Source organism: Lissotriton helveticus, chromosome 10 (genome assembly GCF_964261635.1).
Source record: "Lissotriton helveticus chromosome 10, aLisHel1.1, whole genome shotgun sequence".
NCBI lineage: Eukaryota > Metazoa > Chordata > Amphibia > Caudata > Salamandridae > Lissotriton > Lissotriton helveticus.
The window spans coordinates 440,219,603-440,239,761 of NC_136071.1; the positions used below are offsets into that span (position 1 = coordinate 440,219,603).

Consider the following 20,159-nt stretch of genomic DNA (forward strand, 5'->3'; position numbering starts at 1 on the left):
TGGCATGAGCAGACAGGCTTAATTCAGAGGCAGTGTGTAAAGCATTTGTGAACACATACAGTAATCCCGAGACAACACTACAGATGGACACCACACAGTTGTATATTAAAAACAAGTATTATTTATATAGATTTAACGCAAGACCACAAACTACAAAAATCCACAATACTGTACTTAAAATGGTAGAATTAGCTTAGTTCTCTTTAGATCTTAAAATGCAACACTTTGTGTTAATGTACCTTAAGATGTGACATGCTGGGCAACTAAAGTGTTGCAAGGATGTTGATGCATTGATTCCTTACTGTGTTTCCGGGGCGATGCAGTAAGCAACGCTGCATTGCAATGACATTTTGGTGCACAGAAATAAAGACTTTTTCTCCTTGATGTAGCACGCTTCTCCAATGTTGCGAGAAGTCTCGACTCGATGCGTCAGCTGCAGTGGTGACACCCTTGTCCCGTGATGCGACGACAGCGGCTTTGGCGGCGACACTGTTCTCCGACGATGCGAGACGCTTCCGCTCGATGCAAGACGCTTCCGCTCGATGCGACAGCTGCAGCTGTAACACCCTTGTTCCATGATGCTACGATAACGGCTCTGACGGTGGCACACTTCTCCGTGGATGCGAGGCTCACATCTGGATGCGGTGCAATGTGACAGCTACAGCTGCGACATCCGTGATGTGACGGCAGCGGCTACGACGGCGACATACTTCTTCTTCGTTGCGAGACGCTTCTCTTGATGCGGTGCAATGCGACAGCTACAGCGACGACATCCACGATGCGACGGCAGCGGCTGCAACGGCGGCACACTTCTTCTTCGTTGTGGGACGCTTCCAGCTCCTTGCGACACGCGGTCCCTCAGAAGGCCCAAAACAGCAGCAGGCACTTCCAAAGAACTCTTGGGGAGCTGGTGGTTGAAGTCTGTTGTCCCTGAGACTTTAGCAGGAGGCAAGCTCTTCTCTCAAGCCCTTGGAGATACTTTACAAGTTGAATAAAGTACACAAGGTTCCTTTCTCCTTTCTTTGGCAGTCAGGCAACCACTGCAGGCCAATCCCCAAGCAGCACTTCAGCTTAGGGATAGTCTCTCCTCAGTTTCTTCTGGTTCCCCTCCCCAGCAAAGGTTTCTTCCTGTTGTCCCAAAGTGATCTAAAATCTTGGGATCAGGGTCCCAATACGTATACCCCAACTCCTTTGTCCTCTGTGGGCAAAGGGCCTTTGCCTAGTCCAAACCAGTTCTGGTCAGTCCTAGAGCACTCTGTTTACATGACTCCTTCCTTCCTTTCACAGTGCAGGGCAGAAACATCAGACGCCCCACAGGAGGTGGAGCCAGGATTGTGGAGGGAAGGCACAGCCCTGGAGCACTCTGTTGACATGACTCCTTCTCTCCTTTCACAGTGCAGGGCAAAGACATAAGACGCACCACAGGAGGTGGAGCCAGCATTGTGGAGGGAACGCACAGCCCTATTCAGGTCCCAGGTGTAACTCCTCCCTCCCATCTAGATGCAGATCTCTCTATTCACACTGGGCGGACTCACCCTGTTTCCTGGAATCCCCCAGCTCCTGTCACTCAAACTCCAGACAAGGAATACACAGCCTAGCAGAGGCAGGCTTGGATAGTTAGACAAGAAAATACCTAATTTCTAAAAGGGGTATTTTCAAACACAGAATGTTAAAATCAACTTCACTAAAATATGTTTTTTAGCATTCTGAGTTCAGGCATACTAAACTCAAATTTCTACCATGTTCCCTGAGTCAGTTAGGATTATAAAATGTAATAATCTAACTACCCATTCTGGCCTATGGAGAACAGTTATCCTTGCAATAGTGAAACAAGAAAATGGCTGTAATTCACTATTAGGACATGCCACACACACCAGGGCTTGTCCTGCCTTATACTTACAATGCACCCTGCCCTTGCGCCTACCATAGGTGTGTCTGACATGAAGAAAATGGAAGGTTTAGAGACTGGCAAGTGGGTACACTTGCCCAGTCAGCATGGCAGTACCAGACTGCACACAGGCTCTGCAATGGCATACCTTAGACACAATTTTTAAAGGCTGCTTCTGTGGGTGGCACAACCAGTGCTGCAAGCCCACCAGCAACATTTGGTTTACAAGCCCTGGGTACTCCTGGTGCACTGTACTAGGGTCTGACAGGTAAACCAAACCAGCCAATCTTGGAATGACTAATCAATACATCAAGTTACAGTAGGGAGAGCATATGCACTTTAGCACTGATCAGCAGTGGTAAAGTGCCCAGAGTCATAAAACCAACAAAAACAGGTCAGACAAATTACAGGAGGAAGGCAAAAAGTTTAGGGATGACCCTGCAAAAAGGGCCAAGTCCAACAGTAACCATGTTGTTTCTGCTTACATTCCACATGCTTTACTTAATCTTGCATTCCCTATGAGTGTTTACTCTTACTTTTTTTTAAGATAGCATATTACTCTTATCATGTGCATAACTTGAATTGATCCACATCCAAATGTTTATTGTGGGCACAATTAGGTTGTAGCTGAAGGCAGTGTGAGTTTCTCTCAGTGGGGTAGTATGGTATTCAGTGGGGGAGAGGATGTGGCACTTTGGCCAGAGCTGTCCAATTTGGAACTGGGGACCCGGGTTCAGCCTTGATGACCAGTCCACTCTACTGAGGGAGCATATTCCAATGCTAGACCTTAGAAGGCCTGATGTCTTAGTACAAGCAGGTGTACCCTAGTGGTGTCAATTGTCGGTTAACCTTGAAGGATTGTCAACCACAATCCATACTGAAGTTCATCTCCAGTCTTGCGGACAGGCCTACGAAGCAGCATACCCTAGAGCAACAGTGATCCAGTCACTGTGACTCAGTCACTAAGTTCACATGAACCTGGGATAGGGCGGTGCGAACGGTGTGACCGCACTGGGTACCTATTTCGGGTGGGTGCATAGTGTTTGCAAGTATATTATGGTTTAAAAAAACTTGCTGCCTCCTTCCTGGCCTCCAGCAATTTTCAGCAACAATATATATGTCAGGATAACTTCAGTGATTAATGTTCTTCCTAGAGAGAGATCAGAGTTTTGTCTAGTGGAAGGGTTGACTCCTGGAAAGGTAGCACAGAGGGTTAATGTGCCTGCTGCAAAGAACATGTACCATGCAGATCACAAAGTGCACAAAATGTGAACTCGGTTAGTAGGTTACTGCTTTTGTCAGAGAGATCCTTTTGTTACTTGCAGTTTATAAGTTAAAATCCTAACATAGAACAGTGAGCTATTAAACTATACTGCCTACTAGTATGGTTGTCAGGTGGCTTCTACACCTTGTAGTCCTTTGTCTTATGTAAAATTTCCTATACAGTGATTTCAACACATATACATGATTGTCTCTGTGTAGTGTGTGAGATGTAAAGTGCTCTGACACCGTACACTGGTATGAGTGGCGCTGTAAATCAAATTAAATGCATCTGAGAAAGAGTGTGGTTATGGAGACTTGAGGGGAACTGTTAAAGGGTGGTAGTGAGGGAGTCCGAGGCGTAGGTGATCATTGGGGGCACCAACAAACATTTCTGCAAAGGGCACCACCAGCACTAAAGCCAGCCCTGCCATCGAGGCCTGTCCGCCTCACCCATTGGTACCTCCATTGGCCTTGTTTCAGCAGTAGTAGCTGCAACTCACCAAGGATCGGTAATGCAGGATTTGCATGCACACCAAACTAAGTTTGCAAACTTCACAGTCTCTCTGCTTCATGCACAAGCACTTTTAACATGTGCTACCTGCTCTGAAGCCACTGGAACTATGCAGCAAAGGGGGACAAAATGATGTTGCAGTGTTGACTAAATTATGCAACAAAAAAAGGCTGCAGCGTAATGCAATATTTTTTTTATACTTTATTATTTAGACATTTTTACACGTTAGGTCTCTGCAAAAATTCAGCCTCATTAGTATCAGTATAAAATACAAATGCAGCAGTGAGAAATTTGATCAGTCATCCTTTACAAGGGGCCGTCCACTTTGCAGAATTCCAAGTCATGTTTTTTAGTAACTTTTTATCTGTTTGAGCTACAAAAATGATTAGTTAAAACTGTAAGAGTATGCAGTGGATGATGTATTATGTGGCAAATATGGCAGAGCCATAATTATATAGAAAACATTTGCAAATTAGGATATTTTGTCATTCATGTTTGAACTGCTCTTGTGGAAGAAGGGAGGAGAAGTGCTGGTGAGAGAAACTGCATGGCATGGAGACAAATATCTTGTGATTCCACTTTTAAGCGTATTTGGAATATTGTGTGATTGTAAATATACCCCACTTTGTGAATGTATTTAAATGCCAATAACTCCTATTAAACCTTAAATAATCAAGTGTATCCATTGATTGAATTAAATAACACAATAAGCTGTAACTGGTCGGTTAAATGCCAAACAAATACTAAAAATTGGGATGTGTGGCACATTCTGGCCACACCTCTGACTCCGCCCACGGATCCAATCCTTGGACTATCCCCGCCCTCGAAGTCTCCGCCCACAGTTCCCCTACTTTTTTCCCCCCACTTCGACCACTGGATATGAACCATACTTCATCTACCAATGCCGCATTTGGACAGCTGAATGCAGGTGGTGGCACCAGAACCAGGGCCGGACTGGGAACACAAACGAGCCCTGGCAATTCAGTTGGACTGGGGGGGAGGGAGAGGGGGTTTACTAGTGAGAAGCATCGATACAGGGGGGTGGCATTGCAGCACTGCTGTAAAACCATCCCCCAGTAACAAAAACGCCCCCACCACCTCAGAACTGGCCCCCACCCTTCCAGCCCACCCGAAACACCTGGTGCCCTCTACAGCTAGTCCCTGACCAGCACTCTTGTTTGGGGACAAGTACTTTTTTTCATCAATAGTTTTTGACCCTGAGCAAGAGAGGGAAGGCAGGGGAAGGAGGAAGAAAAAGATTAGTAAACAGTGTCAAAGGTACAAAGCAGGATGAAAAAGAACATGCAAGAGTGAGATGAAGAGACTGGGGATGTATTGTGGTGGAACATGGGGATATGAGGTGAAAAAACTTTGGGACGCTGCACTTTTTATTTATTTATTTGCACAAGTTGATCACTGCTTCCACCTATGCATTGATGTCCATAACATGCCAATATACCATAATGTTTCTCTCTTATTTACCTTTCTACGCCGATGTATGCATTTAAATGTTATCTGTCTTGTTTTTTCTCCGACAACGCAAGAATGTATTAGGCTCAAAATATGTTTGACTGTATCAACTTTGTTTATCATAAAGTGGTCTTTTGCCCCTGAAGTTTGATGTGGGCTGCAAGAAGCAAGCTCCTCAATATATAAAGAATGACACATCTCTATATTTTCACTTCCAGGAATCCTGCAGGCCTGAGGGCAGCCCTGGAGACGCGGACATATCAGGTGATAATTCGGGTACATGTCTAGTCACTTACATTACAGAATAGATAGCCTCTGTGTATGCGCTCCCTTCTGCCCAAACTTAATCTGCAAATAAAGGGTCATATTTACTAATATTTGGACAGAATGCAGAACAATGTCATACATTCACCCCAGTACAGAGATCTGGGCCTAAATCCATCGTTTTTTTGCACTCCAAACCACCCCAGGTCAGACATGGCCATATGCAAATCAGCCTTGATCCTGTGCCTCATGGGAACAGTCCAGCCCGAACTGCCAAGCCATGTCTTTCCTGGACCGGAATCAAGCATCCAAGGACCGGACATACCGGGTGCTCACACTTTTAATAGATTAGACAGAAGCACCTCAATAGATTACATCCTGGTCAATGTAGAATATTGGGCAAAAGTAAAATCGTTTAGGGTAATCCCCCGGGTCGAGAGTGACCACAATCTCCTAACGCTGGAATTGGCCATCCACCTAGGGGCACACAATACACAGACGATAGTGGAACCCTCACTAAATGAGAACTACCTGCAAATGGCTGGAGGCAGACGAATTGGCTGGGCGAAGGTGGCATTAGCCCCGGACACGTTAGCAGAAATCTATAATTACGTAGCTGGGGCTCTAGCAGTGGCTAGTGACATGACAGGGCTCAATCTAGACCCATCGAGCCTTGTAGTCCTCCAGCACACCCATAATGAGCTTCTTTCCGCACTGGTAGGATACTTCTATACCTCCAAGCCGGGTAGACCTGGGGCCCGGAAGAACGAACAACATTGGTTCAATAAAAACTGTAGGGAGGCGAAAACCATCCCAGTAAAGGAGGTTAAAATGGGGTCACCCAGACGAATTAGGAAGGCTAGACAAAACTACAAAACTCTAGTTACAGAGGCCAAATCTGAATGGGAGGCGGATAGGTGGGATAAGGTGAGCAGGGCCCTTGCCACCCGGGACTATAGATCTTTCTGGAACCTGGTTAGGGGGGGATTGGTGACAGAGATACCAGCCATATCACCTAATCTCAGTGACGATACGTGGCTTGCCCACTTTAAACCCCTATACTCGCTTGATCCCCTAGCCGATCCAGCTGCTGCAATGGAACAAATAAGACCATTGGTCCCTGAGCCCTTGAGGGGCATAACCCAAGTTAACTATCCGTGCACCTTGCTGGAAGTAAATTCAGCGCTTAAAAGCTTGGCTGTTGGGAAAGCTCCAGGCCTGGACAGAATCCCTGGTGACCTTTATCGGTCCGAACAAAGGGTCTGGGCGCCCTACATGTGTGTCCTGTTCAACGCCATCATGCAGGGTCTGGATATTCCCCATACATGGCTGGGTGCGGAAATCATTCCCATTTATAAGAAGGCCTCCCCCCTTGACCCTGCAAATTACCGACCCATCAGTTTGATCGACGTATTGCAGAAGATCTTCACCCGAGTCCTTCTGCTCCGGTTGCAGAATTGGATGGATGACCACCACATCCTAACATCCCTGCAGACTGGATTCCGGGCGGGAGTATCTACGATTGATCAACTGTTCAGGCTCCAGCTCATATACTGGAGGACTGTTGTTCTAGGGGCAGGTAGTTTGTTTCTGATTTTTGTGGACCTTAGGTCCGCATTCGACCTAGTTAACAGGGACAAGCTTTGGGCTCTGCTCCTGGAACTGGGTGCCCCGACCTACTTGTGTGATCTCATTAGGCGAATTCATGTGGGTAACTATGCCAGGGTCAGGTTCGGTAAAGGTGGGGAGCTGTCGGCCCCGTTCCCTGTCGACAAAGGCATGAGACAGGGGTGCGTTCTGGCCCCTACGCTCTTTTCCCTATATCTTAATGGGTTGATCGCACATCTAGCAGGGGCCAGGAACGTGGACTCCCCCGGTCTGGCAGGGCGTAAGATACCGGCACTAAAGTTCACTGATGATACCCTCCTATTATCAAAATCTTTTGGGGGTATTCAGCGAACATTGGACTCCTTCTGTGGCAATATATACAAAGTGCAGGCACGAGGTGGTGCGACTTTTGGGGCGGACCTTTGGGGGCATACCAGCACTCCCTCACTTTCCCTTACGGAGAATAGTTTCATTAGACGGATCTTGCGTCTCCCAAGGAGTTCCCCCTTAACTCCTCTAAGGTTCGATTTGGGATTAGTGCCCATACAGGTTATCATTTCGAATCGTCCACTGCTATACTGGAGACGGCTCTGGTATACTCCAGAATTAGAGAGCTTCAGAGAGGATCTGCGCGATATCCTGTCCGTAAGTGGAGTGGGAAAGATCCCATGGCTGAGTTATATTAAACATCTTACTCTAGCACTTGGAATGGGGGACCTGTGGACGTCTCCCGAGGCGGCCTGCACCCAGATCTCCAAAAAATCGTAGTGTCTAGCTTCAAATCAACATCGCCTCGCTAGTGTATTCACAAATCCTTCTATGGGTAGGCTGACCGAGCACTTTCTGGATTTCAAGGCGCTCCCAGGATTCGAGAAATTCTTAGACGATATCCAGCCTCCGCTGGCCAAGAAGCTATACATCCAATTTAGGCATGGCACACTGCCGCTTAGGGTCCTCACTCATAAATGGACAGGGAGTACGCAACCAGTGAGCACTTGCCCCGGTGCGGGGCTACAGAGGAGACAGATCAGCACGTTCTGCTCTTCTGCCCCTCCTACCGCGGTGCAAGGGCTAAATGGATAGTCCAGTACTGCAGGTCCAGAGGTCTCAGAGACTTTAGGGCAGTGTTGAGAATTCTAAGAACGGACACCATGGCCTTGGCCGTGTTCGCTACATCAAGGTTCCTCATTTCTATGTGGTATATTAGGTGTGCAATCTTAAAAGAAAGTCTAAAAACACCCCTCAATAGCTAAAGGTTTTTTTCTTGACAATGGTAGAGGTATCCACTGTGTGGGACCCTAACTATTATTTTATGTTTGATACCATGTTATGGGTGTACTGGTTTTATGCTGTTTTTTACTGTCCATATGTACTTTTATGATACAGTTTTTACCGTTATTTATTTTAACAGTTTTTAACTTGTCTTTTTTTAAATTAGACTATGAAATTGTAAACTGTCTTTTTATGGTTTTTAACCGAAATAAAAGCTTTGACTGGACTGGACTGGACTAATATTATAAGACAACTTGCAGCGCTGGGTCAAATGGAGAGGGTAGGAATACCCATATCTACTAAGATACTCCTGCTCTCCTTCTGCGCTGGTGCACTTGTGGCTGCCCTCCTTCTGTGCTGGTGCACTTGTGGCTGCCAAGCGCCAATGCAGACACTCTCGCACCATGGTGCACAGGTGCCTGCGTTACAGCTAGGATAGTTTTTGCGCATGAAGGAACACCGTGCACAAAAACAGTCCCCTGAGGCTCTTTCCTCCGTCTGTGTGCTGCTGAATGCAGCACACGCATAAACAGGATAAAACAGGGAGGAATAGCATATTTCTCCTCGTTATGCCTCCCCTGGGAAGGTGTACCATTTTGACGCATTCCCAGGTTAACTATTGTTAGTAAATTTGGGAATGTGCCAAAAACCATGGGGGGATGAGTGGAACACCCACGCTCCACCCATGGAACACCTTCCCAGGGCAGAGTAACGCAAGGCAGCAACATGCACTGCCTTATGTTACTCCAGATTTACTATGCCATGAAGAGCCATGCAAGGCGGCTCTGCATGGCATAGTCAATCTCACTTAAGGGTTTGCATTTCCCATGCGTCACATTTAGTGACGTAAGGGCAACGCAAGCCCTTGATAAATCTGGCTCCTGGTGACATGCTGATTTAAGTTTTTTGCTGAAGGAATAATTCTGTCCATAAGTGTGTCTGATATAAGCCATCCACACTTTTACTTGTCCGCAATGACATCAGCGGGCACTTTACCGAGTGAATGTCACTGTTGTGGAAAGAAGATCTCTACAAAAAGTCTGTCAATATCAGGTTGGACTACAGAATCTCTGTCACTAAATGTGGTCATTGCAAAAGTACCCCTAAATAGAGCATACATTAGCTGTGCTTATTATCTTGACCCCTTAACAAACTGGGTGGTGTTTCCGACCATACTAGGAACATATTGATTCCTTTCCAATCAAAGTCCACTCTTTTTTCATGGCAAGAGCCACAAAGGTAACACTAACAAACAATGTGGGTATTGCCACTGTAGTTGGGGTGGTTTGTCTGACTAGTAAGGAGTCTGGAAGACACCTCCCATCTACAGTGCACTGAATTGGAAGTTAAGCTACTGAAGGCACAGGCAGGGGATCTGTTGTTTTTCAGGGATCCTTTGGTATACCCTCAGGTTGTAGGACTCAAACGTCACATTTTTCTCCTTTAACTTTTGGTATTAATCACTGACTTCTCATCTTCAAAATCTGTTCCTTAAGAAATCTCTTGTCAGTAAATTGGGGCCATTGTAAATCCTAATAGTTTGTCTCTACTTTTCCAGCAGTGCAAGATACTTGATAGGGACAGCTAATGAGATGTTAAGAGTCAGAATGATATTTCACAAAGCCTAACTCGGTCAACGGTTCCAATTAGGAAAAAGAGTTTGCACTTAGGTTATATGTGGGTATTCAAGGCTGTGTAGGAATGAAAATGAATGCTTAGGTGTCTAGGAAGATGTGTAACAAACAAAAAATATATTGTTTATTTCACTCTTCTAAGGTTAAATATGTGGTAAAAATATGGTTAAGATATGATAATCTGTATCTGAGGATTTCTTAAGCATGAATAATCATGGTTTGTCCATGGACTTGACCTCAGGGCACACACTGCTATCAAACTCTCAAACAGAGCTGTGTGCTCAGTTCTGGGGGATCCAGTATCAATATGTTGCAAAGGTTTAGATGCTACTCTGAAGTATTGAATCCAGCTCTAAAGGCCATGCCTACAGTGTTGTTGTCATTCTGTTTGCTACATCTGTGGTATTGTGCAAAGACCTGGACATCTCATGGAGGCAATCTTTTGAGTATCGTGATCAATGGCAGGGGCCCCATCTGGAGTAGTCTTTCTGGTTCTGAAGGCCACACCTCCAGAAGCAGAAGGATAGCCTGAATATAGTCAAAATATAATGTTGTGGTCCTGAGATAGTCACACATCACTGGGTGGTATCTGTGGTGGGTCCTGTTGTCTACTCCTTGTGCTCCAGGCCTTTAACATAGTTACTCTCCAAATGCATTGACAATCACTCCCTTAGATGTCTCACGCTGTTTCATGAGTCTTTTTCGTATTCCTTGTAGACATCACCTACTCCAAATTAATGAACTGCATTTTTAAGATTATTCTTTTCCAGAACAGCTTCATCATCTCTTGAGTATTTGTTTCAGGGAGGGGATCATCGAATCCCAAAGTAGTGCATCAAGGGAACCAATAGCTTAACAAATTAATTATGGCATCCCGGCCACCTTCTGTGCTTCCATACACCAGTGCCTGGCAGTTTGCCCTGCCAGACTTTCAAATTTCTGAGCTATGTCCCTTTGTGCTGCTAGCAATCTCTAACTGGCTAGTGTTTTGTGTAGTTGCAACAGTTCCTGATTACCCCATAGCCCTGAAAGGCCCGTTGTTGCCGGTAGTCCACTATCTTTCTCAGCACCTCAGACAGAAGGGTATTGATTGGCCCATCCCCTAAAGACTTGGATCTTGGGGCATTAAAAGTGGGTGGGTGGAAGGGTCCCTTTTTGGATACATTCCCTAGGACAATCAGCTACCTAATAATTTCCGGTGCACTTTGGAGAAGTAAGCTTGGTGCAGAGTCTTGATGTGCACCTGTTTAAAGCGGACCCTAGTAACTGCCTTCTTGGAAAAGTGAAGACCTTTTCAAAATCTGTACCCTATTATCTCACTCAAGTCCCTCTCCCATCTCTCTTTGAGCCATTCCCTTTGGTCTGCTATCATTTTCATTAACATCTTGGGGATCCTTTTGGTCTAGTGTTAAAGGCAGAGTTAAAGTCATCCCCTATGTGCTTTGGATTACACTTCAGGAGGACAGGCGACCAGACAGTGCATGCAGAAACGAGGCCTGGAGTGTGTTGGGAGCATATATGGACCCCAGTAATAGGTGGTGACAGCTAATCGGCCTAGTATGACCACATATCGGCCCTCACCGTCCACCACAACTTTATCTGCCACAAATGGGGTCCCAGGTTTCACCCAGCACAACTCTCCTCTGGCATTGGCGAATCCCTGGCCTCAAAAAAACCACTGTTTACACCTTAGTCTCTCATGTGTATGCAATGTTCAGAGAAAAGCCCATATCACTCTCTCAACTCTCAAAAAATGTGTTATTACACAGGGGAAGGCATCCCTTAAGGACAAGACCCCTCACTCACCCGAGGGTTGTGGTTCTGAAAATCTGGACCCTGTTGTTGTTCCGATATCGAGGTCCAATACCCGTGTCACAAAATATCAACGTACCATGACGAATTTGGTGTCAGCGAACCGATAATGATTAGGACATCATTCCCATACATTTGCGTCAGAATCGAGGGTCGCCAACACCCCCAAATCGTAGTTTCCGTCCCAACCCCTTAGACTCCATTTTGTGAACGACATCCATCTTACGTCTTGCCCTCATGATAAGTCAATTAAAGGTCGAGCTTGATCTAAAAGGACACGTCCTCCTTCCCTGACTTCCCCCTGACCTGTCCCAACTGACTCCATTGCCTTTAGCCAAACCTGTTTGGGCAACCCCTCGCCCAGTGGCCAAATGCGATAGCATCGATGCATAGCATTCCTCAAACCATTCACTACATACAAACCATGCTTTCTACAAACACACACCTGTCCTGTTCCCTGTTTATGGCCAGTTTTATGACTAGGAGGTGCCTTCCTTTATTGGGGCTTCATCGATATCTGATGGGAGTTCCGGGCTTAGCTGGGTAATCTATCACGAATTGGATGTCTAAAATACGGGCTTGCCTACATGACTTCGCTCTTTTGTATTTTTGTAGAAATGTGTGTATAGCCATATCATAAACTCAAGAATTCTTGCTTGCAGCTATTATTTTTGTATATAAGGAGAAGGCTGGTTCTGTAAAAACGAACAGTCTCCTGAGAACACATGACCCGTGTTTGTCGTGCTTCTAGGACACCTGTTACTTGGTAGCTATCAATAAAACTTGATCTCTGACTCGACTAGAAGACTCCGTGTTTCTGTGGTCCGGAACAGGGAGAACTCAGAGGTCTTCGGGTGTTAACCCCTGGCACCAAACGGGTTCCTAAAAACCCGTTACCTCAGTTGGCGCCCAACTCGGGGCGGTATCAAGCGGCGACGGTCCAAGCCAGATGTTCGTGAGGAGCTTCGTGTGAAAATTCCGGAGGACGGCCAGCCACTTCAGCGACCCCTGTATGTCGACGTGGTTCCGAAGGTCTTTGCTGCGAGGTTCCCCGCGTCCCGACGGCTACGAAGGACTGCTGCCCTGACTATCGCCTTGTTTTGGACCCAGTGATCCTTGGTAGAGCGAAACGATAGACGAGTCTTCTAGCGACGTCACCGATCTTCAAATACTTCAGTTAAGTATAAGTGGAGCGTCTCCCAGTCCTTAGTTTGTCCTTAGTTTTTGGTATCCTTGAGATACGCCTTGATTTGGTACTTGCAAGCCCCAAAGCCGAAGGACTTGTGTATTCACGAGAAATATCGTAACAGATAATCCTTTGAAGTTTGAAGCTAGACTAGTGAGCAAAGATGCCTGGTTTTAGCAGACTTGGAAACTTGTTTTGTCTTGGTTATAGTAAGGACTCCCGATTAGAGGATTCCTGTCCGGTTCCTCCGATTGGAACTCCAACATATGAGCTCTACGTAAAGCACGGCGTAGGCCCTATCACATATAATGAAGTGTGGATAAAATACACCCGCAAGGATGGTGTTTTAAAATGGCCCCAATATGGTAGTTTCGACTCAGAAATATTAGATAACTTAGAGGTCAAATTATTTAAGAGAAAAGCCCGGCCGGCGATGTTTGACTCTTTTCGCTTATGGCGCAAAGAAGCCAAACAGAAAGAAATAAAGTTAGCAAAAAGGAATAAAAGAGGTATGTTAATGGTGCAAGCTGCCGTTGCATACAGGGATAACGAGGAAGAGCAAGAAAGCGAACAAATACTTCGGAGCAAGAAACTAGCAGTAGATAAATGCTACCCGATGTTACCAAATAAGGGACAAGGTTAAGAGGAAAGATCCGAGAAAGATCCATTAATGTCCCACTTATTAAGCTCACCTCCACCGTATGCGTTAGACGCTACTACAACGCCAAAGCGTTTTTCTATACCACGCCCCGGCGCACGAAACGCAGCTCTTGCACACACGCCAGCTACTCTTCAGCTGGTTCCTACTTCTCCGGCGCAGCCTTCTCAAGGGCCGCCATCTTTGCCACCTACTCCATCTACTTCTATGACTTTGCCTACAGCTCCAGCTATTGTCTATGATACTACGTCTACTACTACTTCAACTTCCTCTACTATTGCCTCTACTTCTTCTTTGCCTCAGCCTGTTTTTTCCCATGCACTTGCTCCTCCGCAAGCTTCTCCTTCTATTAGACAAAGAGTGACAGGTACCGTCACTGGTCTGCTTTCACCTTTCTTCGGGTCGCCTAAAACGACCCCTAAAACAGAAGATAGACAGTTACGTAGTCAACTGCCTGATTACGAGGAAAGAAAAGTGCTAGATGAACTAGCCCGTGAATGGATTACGGATACTGTTAGATATGATGTTCAGTCTGTTATGGAAGTCTTCCGTCAATGGAATGCACCCACTCAGAGATACGTATTCGAAGAAATGTGTGTATATTTGGGCGAAGATTTGGAGACAAATGATCCGACATACACAATGAACGAACTATGGCGTACACGCTTTAAGTTCCACGAAGGTATGATTATAGGCAGAGATGTTGAGAAAGCGATAGAGTTATTACTCTCTTATAGGAGTAAGGGAAACGTCTCTAGATCATTGTACGAAGACGACGTATCAGGTAGGAAAAGAGCTAGACAGTACCCCATGAGAGAGCTTCCCCCGGTTTGGAGGGAAGGCGATGCGAATGTAGTACCGCCAATTCTGCCTCATTTCCAGCGTGTATGGGTACATGTCCCATGGAAACGATCCGAAGTCTTAGCACTCAAGCAGACATTGCCTGATCCTCGTAAAAACCCGACTGGGTATTATAAGGAGTTATCGCAAACTGCAAGCTCATGTATAATGAATTTAGCGGACATAGACATGCTGTTTGGGAACGTTGTTCCACATCCTCTATGGAGCAAAATACGTCATACGAACCATGATCAAGAACTAGGTGACTCATGGGTGAACATTGCCGCTATCGACGCTAGACAAATTGGTGGTTCTAAACCTGAGCCGTTAATAGCTGAACTTCCCGGTAGAATTATCGCGTACATGAAAACAATAGTGCCTGAAGTACGCGTAAACTGGGACAAGCTATCTGCTTGCAAGCAGAAGAAAGATGAGAATGTGTCCGACTTTTTCACAAGATTTGAGGAGACTTTCACCGATCATAGTGGTCAGGATATGGCTACCGAGGGTGGCCAAAGATTGTTTGTAGACAAGTTCGTACATAATTTAATCCCTGAACTATGTAATAAACTAAAAGATTCAGAGAGTGCTTGGGCTGTCTCTACGTCAGCTCAAATTTTAGCTACAGCCCAGTACTATGAAAATAGGCGCAAAGACGAGCTAGATAAAGTAGACAAAAAGACAAAAGATTTAAAAACTAAAATTCTTCTCCAGCAAGCCTATCCGCCTCGCACGACTAGTCAGCCCAGTTATCAACAACAACAGCAGTATTCGAGAAACGCGCAAGGAAACGAGTTTTCCCACCAGCGTATTGCTTACGGCCCGAATCAATGTGCATATTGCAAGGAAGAGAGTCACTTTAAAAGTAATTGTCCGGCTCTTGCGCGACGTTTAAGCGGTGCTTCAGGTGTAAGGGGAAGAGGTGTTCAACATGCCCCTAGAGGTAGGGGCCGTGGAAATTTCACGCAGAATACAACTTCTTTTCCGCCTCAGAATTCGATGAACAGCTTCGACCAACAGAATAATGCGTCGACCAGGTCAGCTCAGTACTATGCTGATGACTATTACACCGAACATGAATATGAGGGTAACGATTGCTAGGACAGCCATGGACAAAGAGAGGGAGTCGTTTCAGTTCCAGTAGATCAGAATGGACCTTATGTCGAGGTGATCACCTCAGGAGTGTCAGAGCCATTTCTGCTGGATACTGGTGCTACGAAAAGTTCTATCATGCACTCAAAACTTCCTGGCACACCTTTGTCTGGCGAAATGAATGTTTCAGTAGGTTTCTCTGGCGCCCCTGTTAGAAACCCGATCTCCAGTCCTGTATCTCTTTCTATTGGCCCATGCGAATTAGAGGCACCCCTCATTCTTACCACAGGTTGCGGTGAAAATTTGTTAGGTTTGGATTTGCTAAAAAGGTTATATGCGACTTTGTACTGTTCACCATTGGGAGTACAACTTACTTTAGGTAAGAAAGTCATTTCTCCAATGTATGTGTCAAAAGAAAATATTGCAACTGAATTGTCGAGTCTTCCTGATGTACTCTGGGCTAATGGTTCTAATGATGTAGGTCGTTTGGAGATAGCACCGTATGTCATAAGGTTGAAAGCCAACGTTAGGTTACCACGTATTCCCCAATACAAAATATCCAGCGAATGTGAAAAGGCGTTATTGACGATTGTTTATGACCTAATTGATAAAGACGTCATCGAAGAAACAACAGGAAATGTTTGTAACAGTCCAGTTTTACCGGTCTTAAAACGTACCGATCCTTCACAGCCCCCTGTGTATAGGTTCGTGATCGACCTCAGAGAAGTGAACAAGATAGTTATCCCACAGTTCCCAGTTGTCCCCGACATTACTGCTTTATTGACGATGGTTCCAGCTTCAGCAAATTGGTTCTCGGTGATTGACCTGAAGAACGCTTTCTTCAGTATCCCGATTGCTGAGGAGAGTAGAGATATTTTCGGATTTAATTTAGGAGGACGAAGTTTCCGCTTCAAGTGCGCTCCTCAAGGCTACTGCGAAAGCCCATCAATATTCAGTCAGGCCCTGAAAACACAACTAGACACGATTGTTCTACCGAATGGTTCAACTCTGATTCAGTACGTAGACGATCTACTGATCGCTGCAGACACTGAAGAGATTTGCAAGAAAGCTACGTTATCATTATTGCATCACTTATGTGACATGAAGCACAAAGTCTCTCTCTCCAAACTACAATTTTGCCGACAAGAAGTAACCTACTTAGGTCACATCTTGTCGAAGGAGGGAAGGAGACTGACACCAGAAAGAATACAGGCAATTGCAGAACTGAGTGCCCCAAGAACACAGAGAGAGGTTCGAGCCTTCTTGGGCATTACATCGTACTGTAGACAATGGATACCGAATTTCTCACTACTAGCTAAACCCTTGCTGGCACTACTCTGTAAAGACACGCCAAATCCTATGCCTTGGTCTGAAGATTGCCAGACGAGTTTCCACGAGTTGCGCGATGCATTATGTTCGGCTCCTGTGTTGGGAAACCCCAACTACAGTAAGCCTTTTACATTATATGTCCATGAGAAGGAAGGTTGTGCATTATCAGTTTTAACACAACATTTTGGGGACAGACAGCGCCCATGCACGTATTTTTCGGCAACTCTAGACCCTGTGGCGAAAGCCCTACCAAGTTGTCTGAGGGCTACCGCCGCAGCAGCTGTCTGCATCCGGCAATCCGCTGGATTAGTCATGAATAATACTCTGATTGTTATGGTTCCGCATGCAGTAGACATTTTACTAAACAGGACGAAGACACAACACCTTACTAGCGCTCGACTATCCAGTTACGAACTTACGCTGCTAGCAAGTCACATCCACATAAAGAGGTGTGATACACTGAACCCCGCAACGTTATTACCCATCCCGACAGGGACAGACGAGATTGATAAACATTATTGCTGTTTTAGGACAGAAGAAGAGACAAAAGGGAGAGTAGACTTACAGGACACTCCCCTTCCTGAATGCAACGATACTCTATGGGTTGATGGTTCATGTTTCAAGCTGCCGAATGGTGATACGACTGCAGCATATGCCGTAACGACATTACACACCATTATAGAGACTGCGCGAATTTCCCATAATTCTGCACAAGCTGCAGAGCTAATTGCGCTTACCAGAGCATGTGTGTTAGCGAAAGGAAAGCGAGTGAATGTGTACACTGACAGCCAATACGCCTTTGGTGTGGCTCACAGTTTTGGGAGATTGTGGCGTGAACGTGGGTTTCTTACGTCACGTGGTGCAAAGATACAACATGGTCAGCTAGTTAATGAGCTCCTCCAGTCACTGACCTTGCCACTACAAGTTGCCATTATAAAATGTAGTGCACACAAAAAGATTCAGGATGATGTTGGCCGCGGGAATGCATTTGCAGACGAGGTTGCGAAAGAGACTGCAAGGAACACAATGAGTCGGATGTATGTTGTAGGTCCCGCTAGATGGATTACTGATGTAGGAATGTGTGAGGACACCATTGAGAGCGTGAAATCTATACAAGCCGAGGCAACTGAGAAAGAGGTGAATGAATGGAGAGAAAGTAAGGGTAGGTTAGATGCGAATGGTTGTTGGGTCGAATTGTCAGAACACCAGCGATGGTTATTGCCTAACGCCTATGTACTTGCAGTAGTAACAATGGCTCACGGATTTGCACACATCAGTTCGAGAGGAATCTGTAAAGTATTGGCCCCAGTATGGCAAAATAGCAATATCCCGAAATATGCAGAGAATGTGGTCAGAAACTGTATGGTGTGTTTGAAGTACAATCCCGGTAGGGGAACCCCAACTCCAGCTGGTCATTATGCGCCTCCAACATATCCGTTCGAGGTTTTGCAGCTCGATTTCATTCACATGGAGAGGTGCAACAATCTGAAGTATGTGCTCGTTGTTGTTTGCGCCTTCTCCAGGTGGGTGGAAGCGTACCCCCTTAAAGACAATACTGCCTTGTCAACTGCCAAAGCCCTTGTCAAAGAGTTCTTCCCGAGATTTGGCATGCCTAGAATCGTCTGGAGTGATAATGGAAGTGAATTCGTAGGACGCGTGATGAAGAGAGTGTGTGAATGTTTAGGCATACAGCAAAAATTCCACTCTGCGAATCACCCCCATTCAGCTGGATTGGTAGAGTGCTACAATGGCACTTTAAAGCTCAAATTAGCCAAGATCCAAGCCAGTACAGGTCTTAAATGGCCTGACGCCTTGCCCCTAGCACTCTTGTCAACCAGAATGACTGTCCATTCCAGATTAGGACTTAGCCCTCACGAGATAGTGTTTGGCCGCCCAGCCAACGTCTGGGGCGTGCCAAGACCAAAGAAACTTAGCGAAATAGAGCACCCCGTACTGCTTGATTATTTGTGCGAATTTACAACTAAATTGCGTGTTTTTCACCAACAGGTTCACAGTTCCTCTCCACCAGCCTCTGATGATCCAGGTCACTCCATCACACCCGGCACGTGGGTCTTGGTGCGGAACTTCCAGCGCACAAACAACGGACAGCCGAGGTGGACCGGACCATATCTGGTACTTCTTTCCACGAGATCAGCGGTTCGGGTGGAAGGCAAAAAGAACTGGGTGCACGGGACCCATTGTAAACGGGTCCCTCTGCCCCTTCCATACGACCGGTGGGTCAACGAAGGAATTGCCGACTCCGAGACAGAATCTATACCTCGTTTCATCCCTTTCAGCGATGCAAGTTTAAAAGAAACTGGTACCGAAAAAGAGAGTGATCATATTTTACAAGGATTTGTGCCACAGTCTACACAGTTGGACACTACCGAACCTGAGACATTGTTTGAAGACCACACCGTGCCAGGAAAACGACGGTACAATTTAAGGACTAAACGAAGAGACTAGATAAAAACAAACTAATGTGATTTCCCTTCCCCCAAGAACTATTTTTGATTTTTCAGCTCTCTCACTCTTAGGAAACTTGCTCATTTTTGATTTTCGAACCGCCATCCGATTCTGCTGCTAGGGTCGCGGTTGAAGGCTGGGGAGTGCAACTGGGGACGTTTAGGTCAACGGTTCTGGTTGGTCCAAGGGAGTTACCCCGGACTGAACAGAGCGCACCCCCTGGCAGAACCAACCTACCACCGCGGGCAGCAACTAGAGGATGGAGTTTCCTAGGGTAAAGAGACCTACCAGACTCCCAAACTTTGAAAGACAATTATGCACTGTACTGGCCAAAAGAAAGTTTTTGATAACATGTATTTTAATGTTGTGTAGCATAACGATGTTTTTGACTGGTTATACTCTATTCGTATTCCAAGTTACTTTTTCAAATGACACCCGGCCACAGCCTCCTCCTACTATCTCTCCACACTACTTTCACCCTCTACCTGAACACGAATCTGCCAGAAGACTCGAATTTGTAAATAACTCATTCATTCAACTCCTACACCAACACCAGTCCATCATGAACGCATCGAACTGTTGGATATGTGGACTCATGCCACACACAACGGATAAGGGTATCCCATATTTCATCCTGCCTTTCAGTTATTATGGTTCTCTGTCGGCTTTCCAGACCATGTTCCTATTCGCCCTAGAACCATACCCGACACGTTCTACTGAAAGTGATTCCAGTAACAAGGCACTAATAGCAGGGATAAGAAATATGAGTAGAGAGTTCGACACCTATCTTACGATTCCCAAAGATGAACTCACTCCGTACACTCGTTGGAACGTAACTAAATATGGGGTTTACCTGAGTAAGAGCC

General features: G+C 45.8%; 1 protein-coding gene across 2 annotated transcripts in view; it reads left to right on the plus strand.

Moving 5' to 3' along the window:
* Positions 1-20,159, plus strand: part of LOC144785322 (uncharacterized) — a 327,092-nt gene that overhangs the window by 214,526 nt on the left and 92,407 nt on the right. The window contains exon 7 of one of the 2 annotated variants that reach the window (XM_078664285.1): positions 5,351-5,408. In XM_078664285.1, the coding sequence (XP_078520411.1) occupies positions 5,351-5,408 (58 nt within the window). The remainder of the gene's footprint in view (positions 1-5,350; positions 5,409-20,159) is intronic. The other variant, XM_078664286.1, reaches the window with a different exon arrangement.